At 45.0% G+C, this 22,443-nt stretch overlaps 2 protein-coding genes across 3 annotated transcripts in view; one reads left to right on the top strand and one right to left on the bottom strand.

The window, feature by feature from the left end:
- LOC109892495 (bone morphogenetic protein receptor type-1B) overlaps positions 1-3,911 on the top strand; it is a 119,679-nt gene extending 115,768 nt beyond the window's left edge. The window contains exons 9-14 of the mRNA XM_031826381.1: positions 9-147; positions 444-636; positions 784-1,081; positions 1,309-1,484; positions 1,756-1,886; positions 2,013-3,911. Of these exons, the coding sequence (XP_031682241.1) occupies positions 9-147; positions 444-636; positions 784-1,081; positions 1,309-1,484; positions 1,756-1,886; positions 2,013-2,138 (1,063 nt within the window). The 3' untranslated portion in view covers positions 2,139-3,911. The remainder of the gene's footprint in view (positions 1-8; positions 148-443; positions 637-783; positions 1,082-1,308; positions 1,485-1,755; positions 1,887-2,012) is intronic.
- The window catches only part of LOC116374360 (netrin receptor UNC5C-like), a 268,722-nt gene continuing 248,918 nt past the window's right edge, over positions 2,640-22,443 (bottom strand). For both annotated transcript variants that reach the window (XM_031826378.1, XM_031826379.1), the window contains 5 exons: positions 15,001-15,234; positions 13,484-13,633; positions 13,240-13,404; positions 8,204-8,382; positions 2,640-7,567 (listed from right to left, as the gene is read on the bottom strand). In XM_031826378.1, the coding sequence (XP_031682238.1) occupies positions 7,408-7,567; positions 8,204-8,382; positions 13,240-13,404; positions 13,484-13,633; positions 15,001-15,234 (888 nt within the window). In that variant the 3' untranslated portion in view covers positions 2,640-7,407. The remainder of the gene's footprint in view (positions 7,568-8,203; positions 8,383-13,239; positions 13,405-13,483; positions 13,634-15,000; positions 15,235-22,443) is intronic.

Raw genomic sequence — 22,443 nt, 5'->3', positions numbered from 1 at the left:
TCTTCCAGGTATAAGCGTCAGGAGTCGAGACCTCACTACAGTATTGGTCTGGAGCAGGATGAGACTTATATCCCTCCTGGAGAATGTCTGAAGGACCTGATAGAACAGTCCCAGAGCTCTGGATCGGGATCAGGACTCCCCCTGCTGGTGAGACCTGAACCTCATCACACACACATTAGCAACCAGGTTCCACGTTTTATTAGTTGTATGTACAGGATACACATGGTATACAAAAATGTCCAACAAAATGCTTACTTGCAATGGAGAATTAGTCCAGCAATACAGTGTTGTAGAAAGACCTTCCTCTCTCAATATGCTAGTTATGTTGAATTAGATGTAGAAATTGTGATAATGACGTACAATGATATAGCATATGAAGATGTTGGTGATTACAGTGTTGATGACGATGATATTGATGACGGTGTGTGTTTTTCTGTGCTTAGGTGCAGCGCACCATAGCCAAGCAGATTCAGATGGTGAAGCAGATAGGTAAGGGCCGCTACGGGGAGGTGTGGATGGGTCGCTGGAGAGGAGAGAGAGTAGCTGTCAAAGTGTTCTTCACCACCGAGGAGGCCAGCTGGTTCAGAGAGACAGAGATCTACCAAACTGTCCTCATGAGACACGAGAACATACTGGGTAAGGAGAGAGGGAGAGATTGAGTGTATGTGTGTGTGTGCGAGTGTAGTGTGTGTGTGTGTGTGTGTGTGTCGTTGCATGTATGTGTCTCTGTAGGTGTGTGTCTTTCTATCTCCTCAAAGATCTTCCCGTCTCCTCCCTACCCAGGCTTCATAGCAGCGGACATAAAGGGAACAGGCTCGTGGACCCAGCTCTACCTGATCACAGACTACCATGAGAGTGGATCTCTGTACGACTACCTCAAGTCCACCACCCTGGACATCAAGGCCATGCTGCGGCTGGCCTACTCCTCAGTGTCAGGCCTCTGTCACCTCCACACAGAGATCTTTGGCACCCAGGGCAAGCCAGCCATCGCCCACAGAGACCTGAAGAGCAAGAACATCCTGGTGAAGAAGAATGGGGCCTGCTGCATCGCTGACCTGGGCCTGGCCGTCAAATTCATCAGGTAGGACAGGAAGGGACATGTTCCATGCATCAGACCATGAGTGTAGAGATAACGAAACATCCTTATAGAGCAGAATAGTTCTACTCCTTTATCTTTGTATACTTTCCCCTGGTAAAAAACATCAGCATCAGTCCAAACTATGGAATCAGTCTAGCAATACACATTTATACAAAGACAGTGTTGCTTTAAAAATGCAATCTTTCTCCCCCTACTCCTTCCTCTCTCAGTGACACCAACGAGGTGGACATCCCTCCCAACACCAGGGTGGGCACTAAGCGCTACATGCCCCCAGAGGTCCTGGACGAGAGTCTGAACCGGAACCACTTCCAGTCCTACATCATGGCCGACATGTACAGCTTTGGCCTCATCCTCTGGGAGATCGCCCGGCGCTGCGTCTCTGGAGGTCCGGCATGGCCCACAATGTTCTGCTTTACAATGTTTAATATCATTTTCATATGTAAAGTGAGCTGATGTGAACTTTGACCTTATGGGCATTCAGACATTTGCCAAAATGCTGGACCGATTTGTATAGGTTCTTACTCAGTGTTGTTTTTTAATACTGTTCAGTTATTTGACCTTCTTCCAGTCTGTGTATTATCTTACCTCCATCTCAGCTGTGATGATGCAGTATGTAGAGATCCAACATCTCTCTCCATGTGACTTGTGTCCTATAGGCATCGTAGAGGAGTACCAGCTGCCCTACCATGACCTGGTGTCCTCTGACCCCTCCTACGAGGACATGAGGGAGGTTGTGTGCATCAAGAGACAGAGGCCCTCATTCGCCAACCGCTGGAACAGTGATGAGGTGAGGAGACCGCCTCTTTGTGATTGTGTTGTATGCTTGAGATCAGTATATTCTTACATAGGTTACTGTGTGTGATGAGTATACAGTATATGGTGATTTCTGACCTCAGTGTGTTTGTGTGTTTAGTGTCTCAGACAGATGGGGAAGCTGATGACGGAGTGCTGGGCCCACAACCCAGCCTCTCGCCTCACAGCTCTGAGAGTGAAGAAGACCCTGGCCAAGATGTCTGAGACTCAGGATATCAAACTGTGACACGCTGCTACTGACTCAACACCTAGAGACATGTCCATGGCCTAGTGCCACTCTGCCAGGACCACGGGAGGAGGGCAAGGCGAGTGGGAGAGAGATGGTCAGGGTCTGCTCTCTTTTTGCCCATGCCACTGCCACCTCTGGGATAGAGAGTGTCCCAGTGGGCAGGGTCTGGTCTGGTGTTGCTTTCTATGAAAGCTGATTGGCTCTCTAAATGAAGGGGGAACACAAGGACAGACAGTGCCCTATGCAGGAGAGGAGGAGTCACTCTCTCCCTCACAGTAGAGGGTTAGGAGGGTGGGTGTCCTGCTCTGTCCATCTAAAGCCATATAACAGTGTTTGTTTTTGTGGTAACACTTTATTTGAACTAGCCACCATCAATCCCCTTCAAACCAATGTCAGAATGTTCATGAAACTTTGACATGTTTACAACATTTATGTAGGGTTATGAGGCTAGTTCAAATAAAGTGTTGCCGTTGTTGCCCATTGTGCTATTTATTCGTCTTTTTTTTTTTTTTTACAACTGTAGAGAAATCTCTACATACTGTTGGACATGAAGTATATATCTCTTGCAGCATTACTGCTTTAGAAACCCAGGAATTGGTTTCTTCTATTCACACAGGAAAACACACAGCTTCAATATTGACCTACATGTGGGCCATTTGACTATCCAAGGGAGCCATTCTTAGTCCCCTGAAATGTCTATGTACTGTTTCAACAACTAACTATAGGAGAAAATGATACATCATGGTTAATACGCTTGGGAGTGATGTTACTCAGGCTAGCTGATGGTTAATACACTTGGGAGTGATGTTACTCAGGCTAGCTGATGGTTAATATGCTTGGGAGTGATGTTACTCAGGCTAGCTGATGGTTAATACGCTTGGGAGTGATGTTACTCAGGCTAGCTGATGGTTAATACGCTTGGGAGTGATGTTACTCAGGCTAGCTGATGGTTAATACGCTTGGCAGTGATGTTACTCAGGCTAGCTGATGGTTAATACGCTTGGGAGTGATGTTACTCAGGCTAGCTGATGGTTAATACACTTGGGAGTGATGTTACTCAGGCTAGCTGATTGTTAATATGCTTGGGAGTGATGTTACTCAGGCTAGCTGATGGTTAATATGCTTGGGAGTGATGTTACTCAGGCTAGCTGATGGTTAATACGCTTGGGAGTGATGTTACTCAGGCTAGCTGATGGTTAATACGCTTGGGAGTGATGTTACTCAGGCTAGCTGATGGTTAATATGCTTGGGAGTGATGTTACTCAGGCTAGCTGATGGTTAATACGCTTGGGAGTGATGTTACTCAGGCTAGCTGATGGTTAATACGCTTGGGAGTGATGTTACTCAGGCTAGCTGATGGTTAATATGCTTGGGAGTGATGTTACTCAGGCTAGCTGATGGTTAATACGCTTGGGAGTGATGTTACTCAGGCTAGCTGATGGTTAATATGCTTGGGAGTGATGTTACTCAGGCTAGCTGAGTCATGCCAATAAGATGGTCTCCCCCATGCTTGTCTTGTTACTGTAATATGAAGAAAAAAACTCCCCTCACGGTATTGAATTGTTAATAATAATATTGAAATGTATTGATACTGATGGACTTAATCATGTTAAATATCAGTTTTGGTTGTTTGCCTTTGGCTTGTCTACAGAATAACTCACTGACCGTCCACTCCACCACTATGGCGTGTGCCTTATTTAATCTGTACATATGTGTATAAGAGAGTGTGTGGACCAGGAGAACATTCCCTAATAAAATGATGTCAACGTCTATATCGTCTCCTTATTAGAGGAATTAGATGATTTCTCTCACACGCACCTCTTGGGGTTGAGGACCGAGTGTTGGAAACACTGTGGTAGTTAGTGTTAGGGTTGAACCAAGATGTGGAAAAGGAGAGTCGGACTCTGCATTCAGTGTTGCATATAAATATAATTTATTATTAGTTTTAAAAATTATTTCTTACACTTTGTACAGGAACTTGACAGAGGAAATGCAAGCATTTGCAAATAACATGAGAGTCAGAACAAGAATTAGCTACGTTCTCACTATACAATATTACCCATGAAGCCTCAGGAGAACGATGGAATGCAACAGCTAGCACTTTTCAGTACCTACATTTTGTTTATAAAGAATGCAAAGTTTGCATAGACGGCTTTAGAAAAATTCCCAACTGTCAAGACAAAATGTTTTGAACCAAAACTAATCAAATGACTGTCGTCAGTACTGCTGCTGTAAAGGAATGTTTTGACAGTTATCTTCAATTATTTTACACATACACATATGCTATCATACAATCCTTATACTGAATTTCCCATTTCAAATATAAATAAATAGATAATGCATAACATTTCCCATTATTTCACCTATTTCTATTCCCCCTGCTCAACGTCAACAGCAACTGTCATTCAGTAACTTGGCGCGAAACAATCAAATGACACGTATTTTGACCTGATGAAAGAGAACGCTAGTGTGGAATTGTACATAATATTATGTCAATTATTTGGTAAAAAGACAATCGTATCAGGCTGCATCAGTCCTAAGAAAAAATATATTTGTCTATCAACAAATTACCCATCTTCCACCTTGGGAGACAGACTCGCATCTCTTCCACTACCCTGGTTCTGTCTCATATGAATGAGGTCATCATCAGAGGACCATACATGATGAGAGCAGATTGAGATTCTCCATTATATGGTTCCCACTAGATGACCAACCTGCAAAGTCAGTCAAAATGGTCTATATTGGAAACATTTATGAAAATAAACTAAGGTTAAGGTTAGGGTTAGGTATAAGGTTACCAGTGAGGTTAAGGTTAGGGCTAGGTTCAAAATCTGATTTTAAGAAGCTACATTTTAGAACTTCTGATTTTGTAACTTGGCCAGACAGTGATGACCCTACTATGCTGACTGGCATGCAGTGAGCGATAACTACTGAACTTTGACCTTTGATTGACTGACCTCTCACTGACCTCTCAAACAGTTCCATCTATCAGCATCATTGGTTTTATGGGCTAATAAACCAACACTTGATAGCGCAATCTAAACCAAAATATATACTTTTCAAATTAAATAGGCAAATTGTAAATAATTGAAGAATAGAAAGTAACACAAAATAATTGTAAAACAATAATAATACACAACAGGAATGACAACAGTTAATATTAATGATGACAGTCTTACTAACACTGTAAAAGGTTAGAGTTTTCAATGTTCTGCTTATGTACAGGTTGTTCTACTGGCTTTGTTTCAGTGACTGTACAGTAGGCGTCATTAACAAGAGAATCCACCAGGGGGCACGTTGACACAATGAAAAGAAAGGGAACACAAGAGAACTCCAAGGCTATGTTTACACGGGCAGCTCAATTCTGATATTGTTTTACTAATTTGTCTTTTGACCAATCAGATCAGCTCTGAAAAAGATCTGCTGTGAAAAGATCTGATTGGTCAAAAGATGGCTGTGTGTAAACGCAGCCTAAAGTAATCAATATTAGACTGCATAAAATACAGGAGACATATTTGTGTATAAATAGATGTGTTAAATACAGACGTATATAGTCACCGAAACAAGTTCTTTCATTAGAAATGTTGACGAGTCCTTAAACAGTATTGTTGGTTCCAGGAGTTACCATGAGGATCCATAGGGCAGTTGAAGTGGGAGGGGCCTTCCCCACTCCCTCTGGCCACACCCCTTCCCATGTTCCTCTGCTCTGAGCCACCACAGAGAGACATCCATGAGGTCATCCAATATATGGACAGAACTATCAAGCGTTTCCTAGGAAACTGTATCACGGTAAAGACAACTGTTCCAGAGAGAGTACAGACAAGGCTCACTAACATCCTAGTTCAATATATTGAAAGTGGAGCGTGGCTATGCTAAGTATATTGAACAAGATATAAACGCAACATGTAAAGTGTTGGTCCCATGTTTCATGAGCTGAAATAAAAGATCCCAGAAATGTTCCATATGCACAAAAAGCTTATTTTGCTCAAAATTTTCTGCACAAATGTGTTTACATTCCTGTTTGTGAGCATTTCGCCTTTGAAAAGATAGTCGATTCACCTGACATGTGTAGCATATCAGGAAGCTGATTAAACAGCATGATCATTATACAGGTGCACCTTGTGCTGGGGACAATCAAAAGTCACTCTAAAATGTAAATGTATACCACATGTAACCACGCCAGTCCAGGACCTCCACTGCCAGCTTCTTCACCTGTGGGAGGGTCTGAGGCACGCCACCTGGACAGCTGATGAAACTGTGAGTTTGCACAACCGAATAATTGTTGCACAAACGGTCAGACAGGCTTCATTGGGAAAATGTGCATCTTCGATGGCCACTGGCACACTGTGCTCTTCAGGGTTGAATCCCAGTTTAAATTGTACTGGGCAGATGGCAGACAGCGTGTTTGGTGTTGTGTGGGTGAGCACTTTGCTGAAGTCAACATTGCGAACAGAGGTGGGGTTATGGTATGGCCAGGAATAAGCTACGTACACGAACACAATTGCATTTTATCGATGGCAATTTGAATGCACAGAGATACTGTGACGAGACCTGAGGCCCATTGTGGTGCCATTCATCCACCACCATCACCTCATGTTTCAGCATGATAATGCACAGCCCCATGTCACGAGAATCTGTACACAATTCCTGGAAGCTGAAAATGTTCCAGTTCTTCCATGGCCTGCATACTCACCAGACATGTCACCCATTGAGCATGTTCGGGATGCTCTGGATCGACATGTACGACAGAGTGTTCCAGTTCCCGCCAATATCCAGCCACTTTGCACAGGCATTGAAGAGGAGTGGGACAACATTCCACAGGCCACAATCAACAGCCTGATCAACTATGTGAAGGAGATGTGTTGTGCTGCATGAGGCAAATGGTGGTCACACCAGATACTGACTGGTTTTCTGATCTACGCCCCTACCTTTTTTTAAGGTGTCTGTGACCAACAGATGCATATCTGTATTCCCAGTCATGTGAAATCCATAGATTAGGGCCTAATGAGTTTATTTCAATTGACTGATTTCCTTATATGAACTGTAACTCACAAAACCTATGAAATTGTTGCATGTTGCGTTTATATTATTGTTCAGTGTATGTTTGTGTGTGTGTCTCTATGGATGTGTGTTCTCTGATGGAAGAGAGGTCTTGCTCTGCCTGTCCTGTATTTCTGCCTGTCCTGTGTTCCTCTCTCTCTCTTCTTTTCTCTGTGACTCATCTCTTACTCCTCCCTGGAACTTCCTGTTCTTTGAAGGACGGGTGTCAGTGGTCTGTTGCCATGAGCACAAGGTTCTCATGGCGACCCATCTCCTCCAGCACGGCAGCCAGGCGGCCGAGGTTCCCATCAGGGAAGTGTTGGGCCTCCCAAAGGTCCAGAATCACCCCCGTAGGACTGGATTTAGTGGCAAAGTAATTCAAATACCTGATATATATATATATATATATATAAATATATATATATATATATATATATATAGAGAGAGAGAGAGACAGACAGACAGAGAGAGAGAGAGAGAGACAGCGAGAGAGAGAAAGACAGACAGTGAGAGAGGCAGAGAGGTAGAGAGACAGAGAGAGAGGTTATATGGAGTTTGCATACTCTGCCTGTGCTTTATGAATATCCAGTGTCATCATTTAAATGAACAAAAACTAGTTTAAAAGCGGACAGTCAAACATTAAATGGTCAGAACTACTTTCATCCAGCTCTGAGCTCTCTGAAAGGTAGGGAGAGGTGGAGTAAGGGTGTGAGTGAGAAAGGGGATAAGAGGTGAGGGAGGGTGCTGGTGGTTTAACTCCTACTGCTGTCTGTGATAAGGGAGCCCCTGCTGTTTATACACACACACACACACACACACACACACACACACACACACACACACACACACACACACACACACACACACACACACACACACACACACACACACACACACACACACACACACACACACACACACACACACACACACACACACACACACACACACACACACACACACACACACACACACACACACACACACACACACACACACACACGGTCCCATCCCATCCTCACCTGTCCAGGTTCAGTTTGTGTGCCAGCATCCTCCAGTCGTTTCCTCGGTTCTGTGGTGCGTCGAGGCTGCCACAGAGCTTCTGTCTGATGGAGAGGGGAATGCGGAAGGCATTGGGCCCCACCAGGGTTGTGATGTTACTGGCTGGGTCCAGCAGAGACGTGTCGATACTCTGGGTGTCCTGGAGATGGAGATGGAGGAGAGAGGTTGATGTCAGTACAGGATACAACTATTTGAATTGATTGAAATTATTATTTGGAAGAAGATTGTTTGAGCTAGTGTTACAAGTTCTCATTCGAATTAGCGCATGTATTCATAACATTATTCCACTCAGATAGTAGTAAGGTCTAGACACGCTCAGAGAGAACAGGAGCTACGCCTGGCCTCTAGTCAGATAGTAAGGTCTGGACACGCTCAGAGAGAACAGGAGCTACGCCTGGCCTCTAGTCAGATAGTAAGGTCTGGACACGCTCAGAGAGAACAGGAGCTACGCCTGGCCTCTAGTCAGATAGTAAGGTCTGGACACGCTCAGAGAGAACAGGAGCTCCGCCTGGCCTCTAGTCAGATAGTAAGGTCTAGACACGCTCAGAGAGAACAGGAGCTACGCCTGGCCTCTAGTCAGATAGTAAGGTCTAGACACGCTCAGAGAGAACAGGAGCTACGCCTGGCCTCTAGTCAGATAGTAAGGTCTAGACACGCTCAGAGAGAACAGGAGCTACGCCTGGCCTCTAGTCAGATAGTAAGGTCTAGACACGCTCAGAGAGAACAGGAGCTACGCCTGGCCTCTAGTCAGATAGTAAGGTCTAGACACGCTCAGAGAGAACAGGAGCTACGCCTGGCCTCTAGTCAGATAGTAAGGTCTGGACACGCTCAGAGAGAACAGGAGCTATGCCTGGCCTCTAGTCAGATAGTAAGGTCTAGACACACTCAGAGAGAACAGGAGCTATGCCTGGCCTCTAGTCAGATAGTAAGGTCTAGACACGCTCAGAGAGAACAGGAGCTACGCCTGGCCTCTAGTCAGATAGTAAGGTCTGGACACGCTCAGAGAGAACAGGAGCTATGCCTGGCCTCTAGTCAGATAGTAAGGTCTAGACACACTCAGAGAGAACAGGAGCTACGCCTGGCCTCTAGTCAGATAGTAAGGTCTGGACACGCTCAGAGTGAACAGGAGCTACGCCTGGCCTCTAGTCAGATAGTAAGGTCTGGACACGCTCAGAGTGAACAGGAGCTACGCCTGGCCTCTAGTCAGATAGTAAGGTCTGGACACGCTCAGAGTGAACAGGAGCTACGCCTGGCCTCTAGTCAGATAGTAAGGTCTGGACACGCTCAGAGTGAACAGGAGCTACGCCTGGCCTCTAGTCAGATAGTAAGGTCTAGACACGCTCAGAGAGAACAGGAGCTACGCCTGGCCTCTAGTCAGATAGTAAGGTCTGGACACGCTCAGAGTGAACAGGAGCTACGCCTGGCCTCTAGTCAGATAGTAAGGTCTGGACACGCTCAGAGTGAACAGGAGCTACGCCTGGCCTCTAGTCAGATAGTAAGGTCTAGACACGCTCAGAGAGAACAGGAGCTACGCCTGGCCTCTAGTCAGATAGTAAGGTCTGGACACGCTCAGAGTGAACAGGAGCTACGCCTGGCCTCTAGTCAGATAGTAAGGTCTGGACACGCTCAGAGAGAACAGGAGCTACGCCTGGCCTCTAGTCAGATAGTAAGGTCTAGACACGCTCAGAGAGAACAGGAGCTACGCCTGGCCTCTAGTCAGATAGTAAGGTCTAGACACGCTCAGAGAGAACAGGAGCTACGCCTGGCCTCTAGTCAGATAGTAAGGTCTAGACACGCTCAGAGAGAACAGGAGCTACGCCTGGCCTCTAGTCAGATAGTAAGGTCTAGACACGCTCAGAGAGAACAGGAGCTACGCCTGGCCTCTAGTCAGATAGTAAGGTCTAGACACGCTCAGAGAGAACAGGAGCTACGCCTGGCCTCTAGTCAGATAGTAAGGTCTAGACACGCTCAGAGAGAACAGGAGCTACGCCTGGCCTCTAGTCAGATAGTAAGGTCTAGACACGCTCAGAGAGAACAGGAGCTACGCCTGGCCTCTAGTCAGATAGTAAGGTCTAGACACGCTCAGAGAGAACAGGAGCTACGCCTGGCCTCTAGTCAGATAGTAAGGTCTGGACACGCTCAGAGAGAACAGGAGCTACGCCTGGCCTCTAGTCAGATAGTAAGGTCTGGACACGCTCAGAGAGAACAGGAGCTACGCCTGGCCTCTAGACAGATAGTAAGGTCTGGACACGCTCAGAGAGAACAGGAGCTACGCCTGGCCTCTAGTCAGATAGTAAGGTCTAGACACGCTCAGAGAGAACAGGAGCTACGCCTGGTCTCTAGTCAGATAGTAAGGTCTAGACACGCTCAGAGAGAACAGGAGCTACGCCTGGCCTCTAGTCAGATAGTAAGGTCTGGACACGCTCAGAGAGAACAGGAGCTACGCCTGGCCTCTAGTCAGATAGTAAGGTCTGGACACGCTCAGAGTGAACAGGAGCTACGCCTGGCCTCTAGTCAGATAGTAAGGTCTAGACACGCTCAGAGAGAACAGGAGCTACGCCTGGCCTCTAGTCAGATAGTAAGGTCTAGACACGCTCAGAGAGAACAGGAGCTACGCCTGGCCTCTAGTCAGATAGTAAGGTCTGGACACGCTCAGAGAGAACAGGAGCTACGCCTGGCCTCTAGTCAGATAGTAAGGTCTAGACACACTCAGAGAGAACAGGAGCTACGCCTGGCCTCTAGTCAGATAGTAAGGTCTGGACACGCTCAGAGAGAACAGGAGCTACGCCTGGCCTCTAGTCAGATAGTAAGGTCTGGACACGCTCAGAGTGAACAGGAGCTACGCCTGGCCTCTAGTCAGATAGTAAGGTCTAGACACGCTCAGAGAGAACAGGAGCTACGCCTGGCCTCTAGTCAGATAGTAAGGTCTTGACACGCACAGAGAGAACAGGAGCTACGCCTGGCCTCTAGTCAGATAGTAAGGTCTGGACACGCTCAGAGAGAACAGGAGCTACGCCTGGCCTCTAGTCAGATAGTAAGGTCTGGACACGCTCAGAGAGAACAGGGGCTACAGTAAGACCAGGGCTAGAGAAAAGCACTCTATCCACTGTGCCCTGTACAATCTCTGTTTCAATGATCTCTTACTCAACCATTCTCCTTGTGAGGGGGTTGTCAGAGTGCGATTGGAGTGATTACTCCCTTAGAGCTGTGCTCTGTGTGGAGCTACGAAAAATAAAATAAGTCATTAAAGACAAGCTTTCACAGAAAGGACAGCGAGTGCAGCAGGCTCAAGGCTCACTGTCTGAGTAAAATAGTTCACTGACAGAAGACTAAACTCTCACTCAACCCCTGACAACCAGGAGGGACAAAGACATGTAAAAAGACAGAAATATATACGATATAACAGCAGCCTCAACTCAAGTTAGCAGTAAGCCAGTTAAAAGTCTTGCCAAATCAAGTTAGTCTGATTTGTCTGAGCATGCATGCATGAATCAGCAAATACCGTGCCTTCGGGGAGTATTCACATCCCTTGACTTTTTCCATATTTCGTTGTGTTACAGCCTGAATTGAAATGAATTAAATGTAGATGTTGTGTCACCGGCCTACACACAATACCCCATAATGTCAAAGTGGAATTATGCTTTTAGAATGTTACAAATTAATAAAAAATTAAAAGCTGAAATGTCTTGAGTCAATAAGTATTCAACCCCTTGGTTATGGCAAGCCTAAATAAGTTCAGGATAAAACAAATGGCTTAACAAGTCACACATTGAGTTGCATGGACTCACTCTGTGAGCAATAATAGTGTTTAACATGATTTCTGAATGACTACCTCATCTCTGTACCCCAGGCATACAATTATCTGTAAGGTCCCTCAGTCGAGCAGTAAATTTCAAACACAGATTCAACCACAAAGACTAAGAAGGTGTCCCAATGCCTCACAAAGAAGGACAGCTATTGGTACTGTAGATGGGTAAGCATTGTAAAGTTATTAAGCATTATTCATTACACTTTGGAAGGTGTATCAATACACCCAGTCACTATAAAGATACAGGCGTCCTCCCTAACTCAGTTGCCAGAGAGGAAGAAAACCACTCAGGGATTTCACCATGAGGCCAATGGTGACTTTAAAACAGTAACAGAGTTTAATGGCTGTGATAGGACACAACTGAGGATGGATCAACAACATTGTAGTTACTCCACAATACTAACCTAAATGACAGAGTGAAAAGAAGGAAGCCTGTTCAGAATTAAAATATTCCAAAATATGTATCCTATTTGCACTTAAGTAATTCTGCAAAGAACGTGGCATAGAAATGACTTCATGTCCTGAATACAAAGTGTAATGTTTGGGGCAAATCCAACAACATCACTGAATACCATGGTGGTGGCTGCATCATGTTATGGGTATGCTTGTCAACGGCAAGGACTAGGGAGTTTTTTTTTACATAAAAAGAAAAGGTATACAGCTAAGCAAAGGCAACAGACACTGGGAGACAATTTCACCTTTCAGCATAAACACAAAGCCAACTTTACACTGGAGTTGCTTACCAAGATGACATTGAATGTTCCTGAGTGGCCTAGTTACAGTTTTGACTTAAATCGGCTTGAAATTCTATGGCAAGACTTTAAAATGGCTGTCTAGCAATGATCAACAACCAACTTGACAGAGTTTGAAGAATGTTTTAAAGAATAATGTTCAAATATTGTTCAATCCAGGTGTACAAAGCTCTTAGAGACTTACCCGACAGACTCACAGCTGTTAAACGTGAGTAACATGTTTTGACTCAGGGGGTTGACTACATATCTAATCAAGATATACTTGTGTTTAATTTGTCTTTTTTAAATATATATATTTTTTTACAAAAGTTAGAATTTTTCTTCCACTTCAACATTACAGAGTATTTTGTGTAGATCGCTTCTAACCCAGGTCTGATATACTTCATTAGTTCACTATATGTATGTACTGTATCTGGATACAGTACTATTTCCATACCTCTGAGAGGGTGGTGTCGAGCTGGAAGATCTGACCCTCCCCCTCCACCTGTCGAACACACAGCTTACAGGCCAGGTTGACGGTGCTGGGACAGAACCTCTCCAGGGTGAAAGTACAGTGGAGGTTCCTCTGGGACCCAGACCACACCTGCTGGAATGACAACTCCTGGGGAGAGAAGGGGGCGGGGGTTATACTAGCACCAAGTGTGTTTGTGTGTGTCTTTACATTCCGTGTGTGTGTGTACCTGGTACTTGGCTAGTAGCTTGCTTTTCCACAGTGTGTGTGGGACATCGTGGATGGACAGTCGCAGGTTGTGGGTGCTGTCCTTGAAGTTGAGTGTCTTTGGTTCGTCCAGGAGTTTCCCTCCCATCTGTTTCTCCATCTGCAAAACCTCCTACAGGCACACAGAGATAGCGACAGAAACACAGAGACAGACATACAGCGACAGAAACACAGTGTCAAACACACAGCGACAGATACACAGTGACAGATACACAGAGACAGACAGACACACAGAGACAGACACACAGAGACAGGCACACAGAGACAGACACACAGAGACAGACACACAGAGACAGGCACACAGAGACAGACACACAGAGACAGACAGATACACAGAGACAGATACACAGAGACAGACACACAGCGACAGATACACAGTGACAGATACACAGTGACAGACACACAGTGACAGATACACAGTGACAGATACACAGAGACAGACACACAGCGACAGAAACACAGAGACAGACAAACAGCGACAGAAACACAGTGTCAAACACACAGCGACAGAAACACAGTGTCAAACACACAGCGACAGATACACAGCGACAGAAACACAGCGTCAAACACACAGCGACAGACACACCGCGACCGACACACATCAACAGACACACAGAGACAGACACACAGAGACAGACACACAGTGAAAGACAAGTTTAGATTTGACTGTGGAATGAATCACACAATCACCATATACTCATTTATCGGAATTCTGTGTTGTAACATCCTATAAAATGTGTTTGCTTTTCAAATCAGGCTTTGAACATAATTTCAGCAGGCATTATGTACCTACCAACCATGTGATAACCCATCTATAAACATACACAACATGTGACATTCACATCTACATTCAACATGATCATTCTTAATCTCACTACTCATTACCAAACATAATATCCGTGATCATTCTTAATCTCACTACTCATTCCCAAACATAATAACCGGGTCCTATTCTCCTCGTTAAAAAGTAGTAATGAGACCTTGTCTTTCTTCACTGAAGGTGGAAGGAGGTGATGGGGGGAGGACAATGGGGGAGGAGGAGATAGAATAAATATCAAATATGGCTCATATTTGCAAGGGCACGGCACCATTTCTCTAGGAGCAGCTTGGCCTTGGAGATTATATTCAAATGCATGTGCTCATCTTCCCTTGTTACTGCACACAAACAAAGCCCCCACTGCTTACCTGCCTACCTGCCTCCCACACTGCATCTGCTGGCTACTCACACACACACACACACACACACACACACACACACACACACACACACACACACACACACACACACACACACACACACACACACACACACACACACACACACACACACACACACACACACACACACACACACACACACACACACACACACACACACACACACACACACACACACACACACACACACACACACACACACACACACACACACACACACACACACACACACACACACACACACACACAACACACACTTACTTTGAATGAGTCCTGTGTGTCATCCAGGCAGTAAACTCTAATGTGGTACTCAAGGGCGGGGCAGGTGACGGGGCCGAAGATGGCCAGTTTCAGTCTCTTGGTGGTGGCCGCGCTGCAGGACTGGCCCACCAGGCAGTATGTTCCTAGGGTCTCTGTCAGGATGTGACATGCCTCCTCATCCATCTGGATGTAACAGGGAGTGGTGAAGTTCTCCTCTCCTACCACCACCACCTCCTAGAGAGAGAGAGAGGGGGGGGGGGTGAGAGAGTGTGTGTGTGTGTGTCTGTGTATCTGCATACAAGTGCCTGCCTACATACGTGTGTAAACATATAATGTCTGTAACAATAGACCAACATGTATGAGGTAATAGCATAATGTCCCTCTCCTTGTGACAGTGCTCGGTGGATCATGTCAGAGCATATTCCTGTTTCATTACTGGTGTCTGGGTCTAACTGAGTCTAAGAGGATCCTGCAGGGATCTTTATCCTGACGCTCCTATGATCAGCACACCCCCCTGGCATCCATTCAGCCCATTATGAGACGGATAGACAGAAGAGGAATGACAGTATTTCATAGTGTGTGTGTGTGGGTAGATGTGGGTGTGTGTGACAGTATTTTCTATTGAGCCAGGCTGTTTAACACAGTATTATAGCTGGTCATTAGCCTCTGGTCCTGGGGTTCGGTATGAGTGTTCCACAATGGGGGGATAACTATAATACAGATATCAGTTTGTCTCTGTGAATGGTTTGTCCTCTGACAAATCAACTGTAAATTTCAGTGTTCCTCAAGGTTCCGTTTTAGGACTAATTTTGTTTTCACTATATATTTTACCTCTTGGGGATTCGAAAATATAATGTTTTTCACTGCTTTCACTGCTATGCGGATGACACACAGCTGTACATTTCAATGAAACATGGTGAAGCCCCAAAATTGCCCTCGCTGGAAGCCTGTGTTTCAGACATAAGGAAGTGGATGGCTGCAAACTTCCTACTTTTAAACTCAGACAAAACAGAGATGCTTGTTATAGGTCCCAAGAAACAAAGAGATCTTCTGTTGAATCTGACAATTAATCTTGAAGTTGTACAGTCGTCTCAAATAAAACTGAAGTACCTGGGCGTTACTCTGGTCCCTGATCTCTCTTTTGATGAACATATCAAGATTGTTTCAAGGACAGTTTTTTTCCATCTGCGTAACATTGCAAAGATGTGAATTTAAGTATGCTCTCTCTAATTCTCTATTTCTTTCTTTCTTTCTCTCTCTCTCGGGGGACCTGAGCCCTAGGACTACCTGGCATGATGACTCCTTGCTGTCCCCAGTCCACCTGGCCGTGCTGCTGCTCCAGTTTCAACTGTTCTGCCTGCAGCTATGGAACCCTGACCTGTTCACCGGACGTGCTACCTGTCCCAAACCTGCTGTTTTCAACTCTCTAGAGACAGCAGGAGCGGTAGAGATACTGTCACGATTGTCTAATGAATAAATGGACCAAGGCGCAGCGTGCGTAGAGTTCCAAATGTTTATTAAATGAAACTCACAAAAACAATACAGAGTAATGAAACGTGACGCAAATGCAGTGCTCACAGGCACTACACAAAAACAAGATCCCAGAAAAACCCAGGGGGAAAAGGCTGCCTAAATATGAACCCCAATCAGAGACAACGATAGACAGCTGCCTCTGATTGGGAACCATACCAGGCCAACATAGAAATAAAACACCTAGAGTACCCACCCTAGTCACACCCCGACCTAACCAACAATAAAAGAATAAAAGGCTCTCTATGGTCAGGGCGTGACAGATACTCTCAATGATTGGATATGAAAAGCCAACATACATTTACTCCTGAGGTGCTGACCTGTTGCACCCTCAACAACTACTGTGATTATTATTATTTGAACATGCTGGTCATTTATGAACATTTGAACATCATGTTCTGTTATAATCTCCACCCGGCACAGCCAGAAGACGACTGGCCACCCCTCATAGCCTGGTTCCTCTCTAGGTTTCTTCCTAGGTTTGGGCCTTTCTAGGGAGTTTTTCCTAGCCACCGTGCTTCTACACCTGCATTGCTTGCTGTTTGGGGTTTTAGGCTGGGTTTCTGTACAGCACATTGAGATATCAGCTGATGTAAGAAGGGCTATATAAATACATTTGATTTGATTAATTTGATTGTTAATTTGACTTGTTGTGTCATTTCTTGATTCCTAGTTTAGACGATTTTAAATTTCCCCAATTTCATGGTATCCAATTGTTAGTAGCTACTATCTTGTCTCATCGCTACAACTCCCATACGGGCTCGGGAGTGACGAAGGTCTCTCCGATACACAACCCAACCCAGCCGCACTGCTTCTTAACACAGCGCACATCCAACCCGGAAGCCAGCCGCACCAATGTGTCAGAGGAAACACCGTGCAGCTGCCGACCTTGGTTAGCGCGCACTGTGCCCGGGCCTCCACAGGAGTCCAAACCCTCCCTAACTTGGACGACGCTAGGCCAGCTGCGACAGAGCCTGGGAGCGAACCCAGAGTCTCTGGTGGCACAGCACCCTGCCCTTAACCACTGCACCACCCGGGAGGCATTTGATAGACATTCTGCTGCCCTGTTGGAGCTAGTAACATCAACATGTAGCTGCATCTGCTGTAACACCTGCAAACCTGTGTACGCGACCAATACATGTTGATTTGATTTTGATTTGGCACACACACACATGTAAACACACACACACACACGGGCACAGGGAAGTGATTTATTTACTCAATTCATCACGGCCAACGTTCTACACTCCAGAAACACACATATTCCATCATCAATCATGATGCGGTGACAGTGACGTGTGCAGAAAGACTCAATGAGGAGAGACTTACTGAGGCAGAGAGACCACCTGTTACTCATAACTCTCTGCTATCTTCATCCACACACACACTCATACACACACACACACACACACACACAAACACACACACATACACACACACACATATACAAACACACACAAACACACACAAACTCACACACATACAAACACAAATATACACGTGCACCCATGCTCCCATGCACGCACCCACCTATCCACACACCCAGAAGTCTCCTGCTGTGCTTTCACACACACCGACACAGACACACACACACATACACACACACAAACACATAGACACACTTTTCTCTAACAGCTCCCTGTACTGGACATATCCAATGAGATGTGATTATTCACACTGGATGATGGTAATATATTACACTACAGTTCGAACATCTAATTCCAAAATCATGGGCATTAATATGTATTTGGTCCCCCCTTTGCTGCTATAACTGCCTCCACTCCTCAGGGAAAACTTTCCACTAGATGTTGGAACATTGCTTCGGGGACTTGCTCCCATTCAGCCACAAAAGCATTAGTGAGGTTGGGCACTGATGTTGGACGATTAGGCCTGGCTCGCAGTTGGCGTTCCAATTCATCCCAAAGGTGTTTGATGGGGTTGAGGTCAGGGCTCTATGCAGGCCACTCAAGTTCTTCCACACCGATCTCGACAAACCATTCTATATGGACCTCACTTTGTGCACAGGGGCCTTGTCATGCTGAAACAGGAAAGGGCCTTTCCTAAACTGTTGCCACAATGTTGAAAGCACAGAATCATTTAGAATGTCATTGTATGCTGTAGTATTAAGATGTCCCTTCACTGGAACTAAGGGGCCTAGGCCGTACCATGAAAAACAGCCCCAGACCATTATTCCTCATCCACCAAACTTTACAGTTGGCACTATGCATTGGGGTAGGTAGCGTTCTCCTGGCATCCGCTAAACCCAGATTCGTCTGTCGGACTGCAAGATGGTGAAGCGTGATTCATCACTCCAGAAAACGCATTTCCGCTGATCCAGAGTCCAATGGAGGTGTGCTTTACACCTCTCCTGCCGACGCTTGGCATTGCGCATGGTGATCTTAGGCTTTGGTGCGGCTGGTCGGCCATGGAAACCCATTTCATGAAGCTCCCGACGAACAGTTATTATGCTGACGTTTTTGCTCCTAGACGTTTCCACTTCACAATAACAGCACTTACAGTTGACTGTGGTAGCTCTACCAGGGCATAAATTTGACGAACTGACTTGTTGGAAAGGTGGCATCCTATGACTGTGCCACGTTGAATGTCACTGAGCTCTTCAATAAAGCCATTCTACTGGCAATGTTGGTCTATGAAGATTGCATGGTTGTGTACCCGAATTTATACACCTGTCAGCAACAGGTGTGGCTGAAATAGCCGAATCCAGTAATTTGAAGGGTTGTTCGCATACTTTTGTATATATAGTGCATTTACCCAGATGCTGAATCTCTCACTATGACTGTCTATCTGTCTGTCTGTCTGTCTGACTGCCTGACTGTCTGACTACTTGACTGACAACTGCTTGTTGACCTGTCTGTCTGCCTGACTGCCTCTCTATGGGGAGAATTAGAAGAGATAGCTACCATTTTCTGTCATAGAAAACACAATATATCACCAGTCCTTTGTGTGTTGTTGGCCTCAGCTCAGTGGGAAGAAAAGCTCATATAAAGCAACTAGCCGTCACCTCAGGATATTACCATCCACACAGCTGACAGGCTGAGATATAGTCAATACTTATTTTTCTGTTTAAATGCTTTCACTCCACAATCTTGTTTTATTGCCTGGCCAGAGCCAATCCGTCAAAGTCATATACTGTACAGTAAGTAGCCCAAAATAAGACTGTATATGACAGATGTTTTTGTTTTTCTTGCAGCTCTGAAGGTTTATAAGTATCTTTATCAACAGAGCTGACAAAGAGAGTCCAAGGCACATCTAATAAAGTTTCTCTCAGGACAGTCAGTTCTTCTGTTTTTGATGCAGTAGAACAAACTACTAAAAAAGACTCAAGTCAGTCTCTCAGTACCACATCAGAACCCACATCTCTCTCAGAGTCACTCACAGTCTCTCTCTCCCACACTGACTGCAGAGGGGTCATGTGGTCAAAATATAGAGGGATCTAGTTTATCTTTCCAACACACAACCCTGAACCCTAAAACCCACCGCTTTCAAAAGTCTGAATCTAGAATTCTAAGAATCTAAGAAATAATACAGGAATCTAGTTTAACCTATCAATAGTGTTCTATACAACCTTCAATTAAAATAAACCCCACTGCTTTCTATAGACGTGTATGACGGGATGTAGGAATCTAGGAAATAATACAGGAAGCTAGGAAACTAGCGTTCTTCTTCCAACACCCTTATACCTAACCCTTAACTAGTCTTCACCCCACTGCTTTCTGTAGGACTATATCTTAGTGAAACTCAGACAGAAACCCACAGACCTTGAGTGGTAGAGCAGGGCTGTATCAGCTTTGATGGGATGAGAGGCTAGAGGCTGTTGCTAAGCAGCTGAAGGATTATAGAGCCAGACCAGGGCTGTGTATGAGAGGATGGGAGTATCAGTGCATGAGTTGACAGGCCAGTGATGACCAGGCCAGATGCTCTGCTCTGACAGCTAGCTCTGGAAGGAAACCACTTCAGTGTTTTACATCAACACTCAAATACATCCCTTCACATGTCAATACTACAGAACCCTAGTGACTAGTCTATCTGACAGTAAAATGAACAACCAGATGATATCAGGACAATTTATAAAGAATAATTGATAGGTTATTTATTTTGCATAACAACTACTGACAATTGTATTATATTTGACATATTAGAGTAGAATTCAGCACCCCAAGCTAAGGAAAAAGAAGGCATCTTTCATTTGCAGCACGACTCAACTGCAAGGGAAAGAATGAGTGTGTAGGAGGGTAAAATTAAACTGAGAAAATGTGCCTTTGTGTGTGTATCAGAGATGTTACATGTACAGTGAAAGTATTCAGACCCCTTGACTTTTTTCACATTTTGTTATGTTACAGGCTTATTCTGGTAGGTGATCAAATACTTATGTCATACAATAAAATGCAAATGAATTACTTAAAAATCATACAATGTGATTTTCTGGATTTTAGACCTCTACATGCTTTGTAAGTAGGAAAACCTGCAAAATCGGCAGTGTATTAAATCCTTGTTCTCCCCACTGTAAGTATTCAGACCCTTTACTCAGTGTTTGTTGAAGCACCTTTGGCAGTGATTATAGCCTTGAGTCTTCTTGGGTATGACACAACAAGCTTGGCACACCTGTATTTGGGGAGTTTCTCCCATTCTTCTCTGCAGATCCTCTCAAGCTCTGTCAGGTTGGATGTGGAGCGTCACTTCACAGCTATTTCAGGTCTCTCCAGAGATGTTAGATGGGGTTCAAGTCCAGGCTCTGACTGGACCGCTCAAGAACATTCAGAGACTTGTCCCAAAGCCACTCCGCGTTGTCTTGGCTGTGTGCGTAGGGTCGTTGTCCTGTTGGAAGGTGGAGCTTCATCCCAGTCTGAGGTCCTGAGTGCTCTGGAGCAGGTTTTCATCAAGGATCTCTCTGTACTTTGCTCAGTTCATCTTTCCCTCAATCCTGACCTGTCTCCCAGTCCCTGCCGCTGAAAAACATCCACACAGCATGATGCCGCCACCACCATGCTTCACCGTAGGGAAGGTGCCAGGTTTTCTCCAGATGTGACGCTTGGTGGTGCTCCATTATGGTTTCATCCGACCAGATAATCTTATTCTCATGGTCCGAGAGTCCTTTAGGTGCCTTTTGGCAAACTCCAAATGGGCTGTCATGTGCCTTTTACTGAGGAGTGACTTCCATCTGGCCACTCTACCATAAAGGCCTTATTGTTGGAGTGCTGCAGAGATGGTTGTCCTTCTGGAAGGTTCTCCTATCTCCACAGAGGATCTCTGGAGCTCTGTCAAATTGACCATCAGGTTCTTGGTCACCTCCCTGACCAAAGCCCTTCTCCCCTGATTGCTCAGTTTGGGCTGGCAGCCAGCTCTAGGAAGAGTCTTGGTGGTTCCAAACTTCTTCCATTTAAGAATTGATTGATTTATTTATGTATTTTTATTTCACCTTTATTTAACCAGGTAGGCTAGTTGAGAACAAGTTCTCATTTGCAACTGCGACCTGGCCAAGATAAAGCGTAGCAATTTGACACATACAACAACACAGAGTTACACATGGAATAAACAAAACATAGTCAATAATACAGTAGAACAAAAGAAAACAAAAAGTCTATATACAGTGAGTGCAAAGGAGGTAAGTTAAGGAAATAAATAGGCCATGGTGGTGAAGTAATTACAATATAGCAATTAAACACTGGAATGGTAGATCGGCAGAAGATGAATGTGCAGGTAGAGATACTGGGGTGCAAAGGAGCAAAATAAATAAATAAATACCAGTATGAGGATGAGGTAGGTAGATAGATGGGCTGTTTACAGATAGGCTAAGTACAGGTGCAGTGATCTGATCTCTGACAGCTGGTGCTTAAAGCTAGTGAGGGAGTTGTGAGTCTCCAGCTTCAGAGATTTTTGCAATTCGTTCCAGTC

The sequence above is a fragment of the Oncorhynchus kisutch genome, linkage group LG6 (genome assembly GCF_002021735.2).
Source record: "Oncorhynchus kisutch isolate 150728-3 linkage group LG6, Okis_V2, whole genome shotgun sequence".
Classification (NCBI taxonomy): Eukaryota; Metazoa; Chordata; class Actinopteri; order Salmoniformes; family Salmonidae; genus Oncorhynchus; species Oncorhynchus kisutch.
Note: the sequence above shows the minus strand (reverse complement) of the source record. Positions and strands in the feature narration are given on the sequence as shown.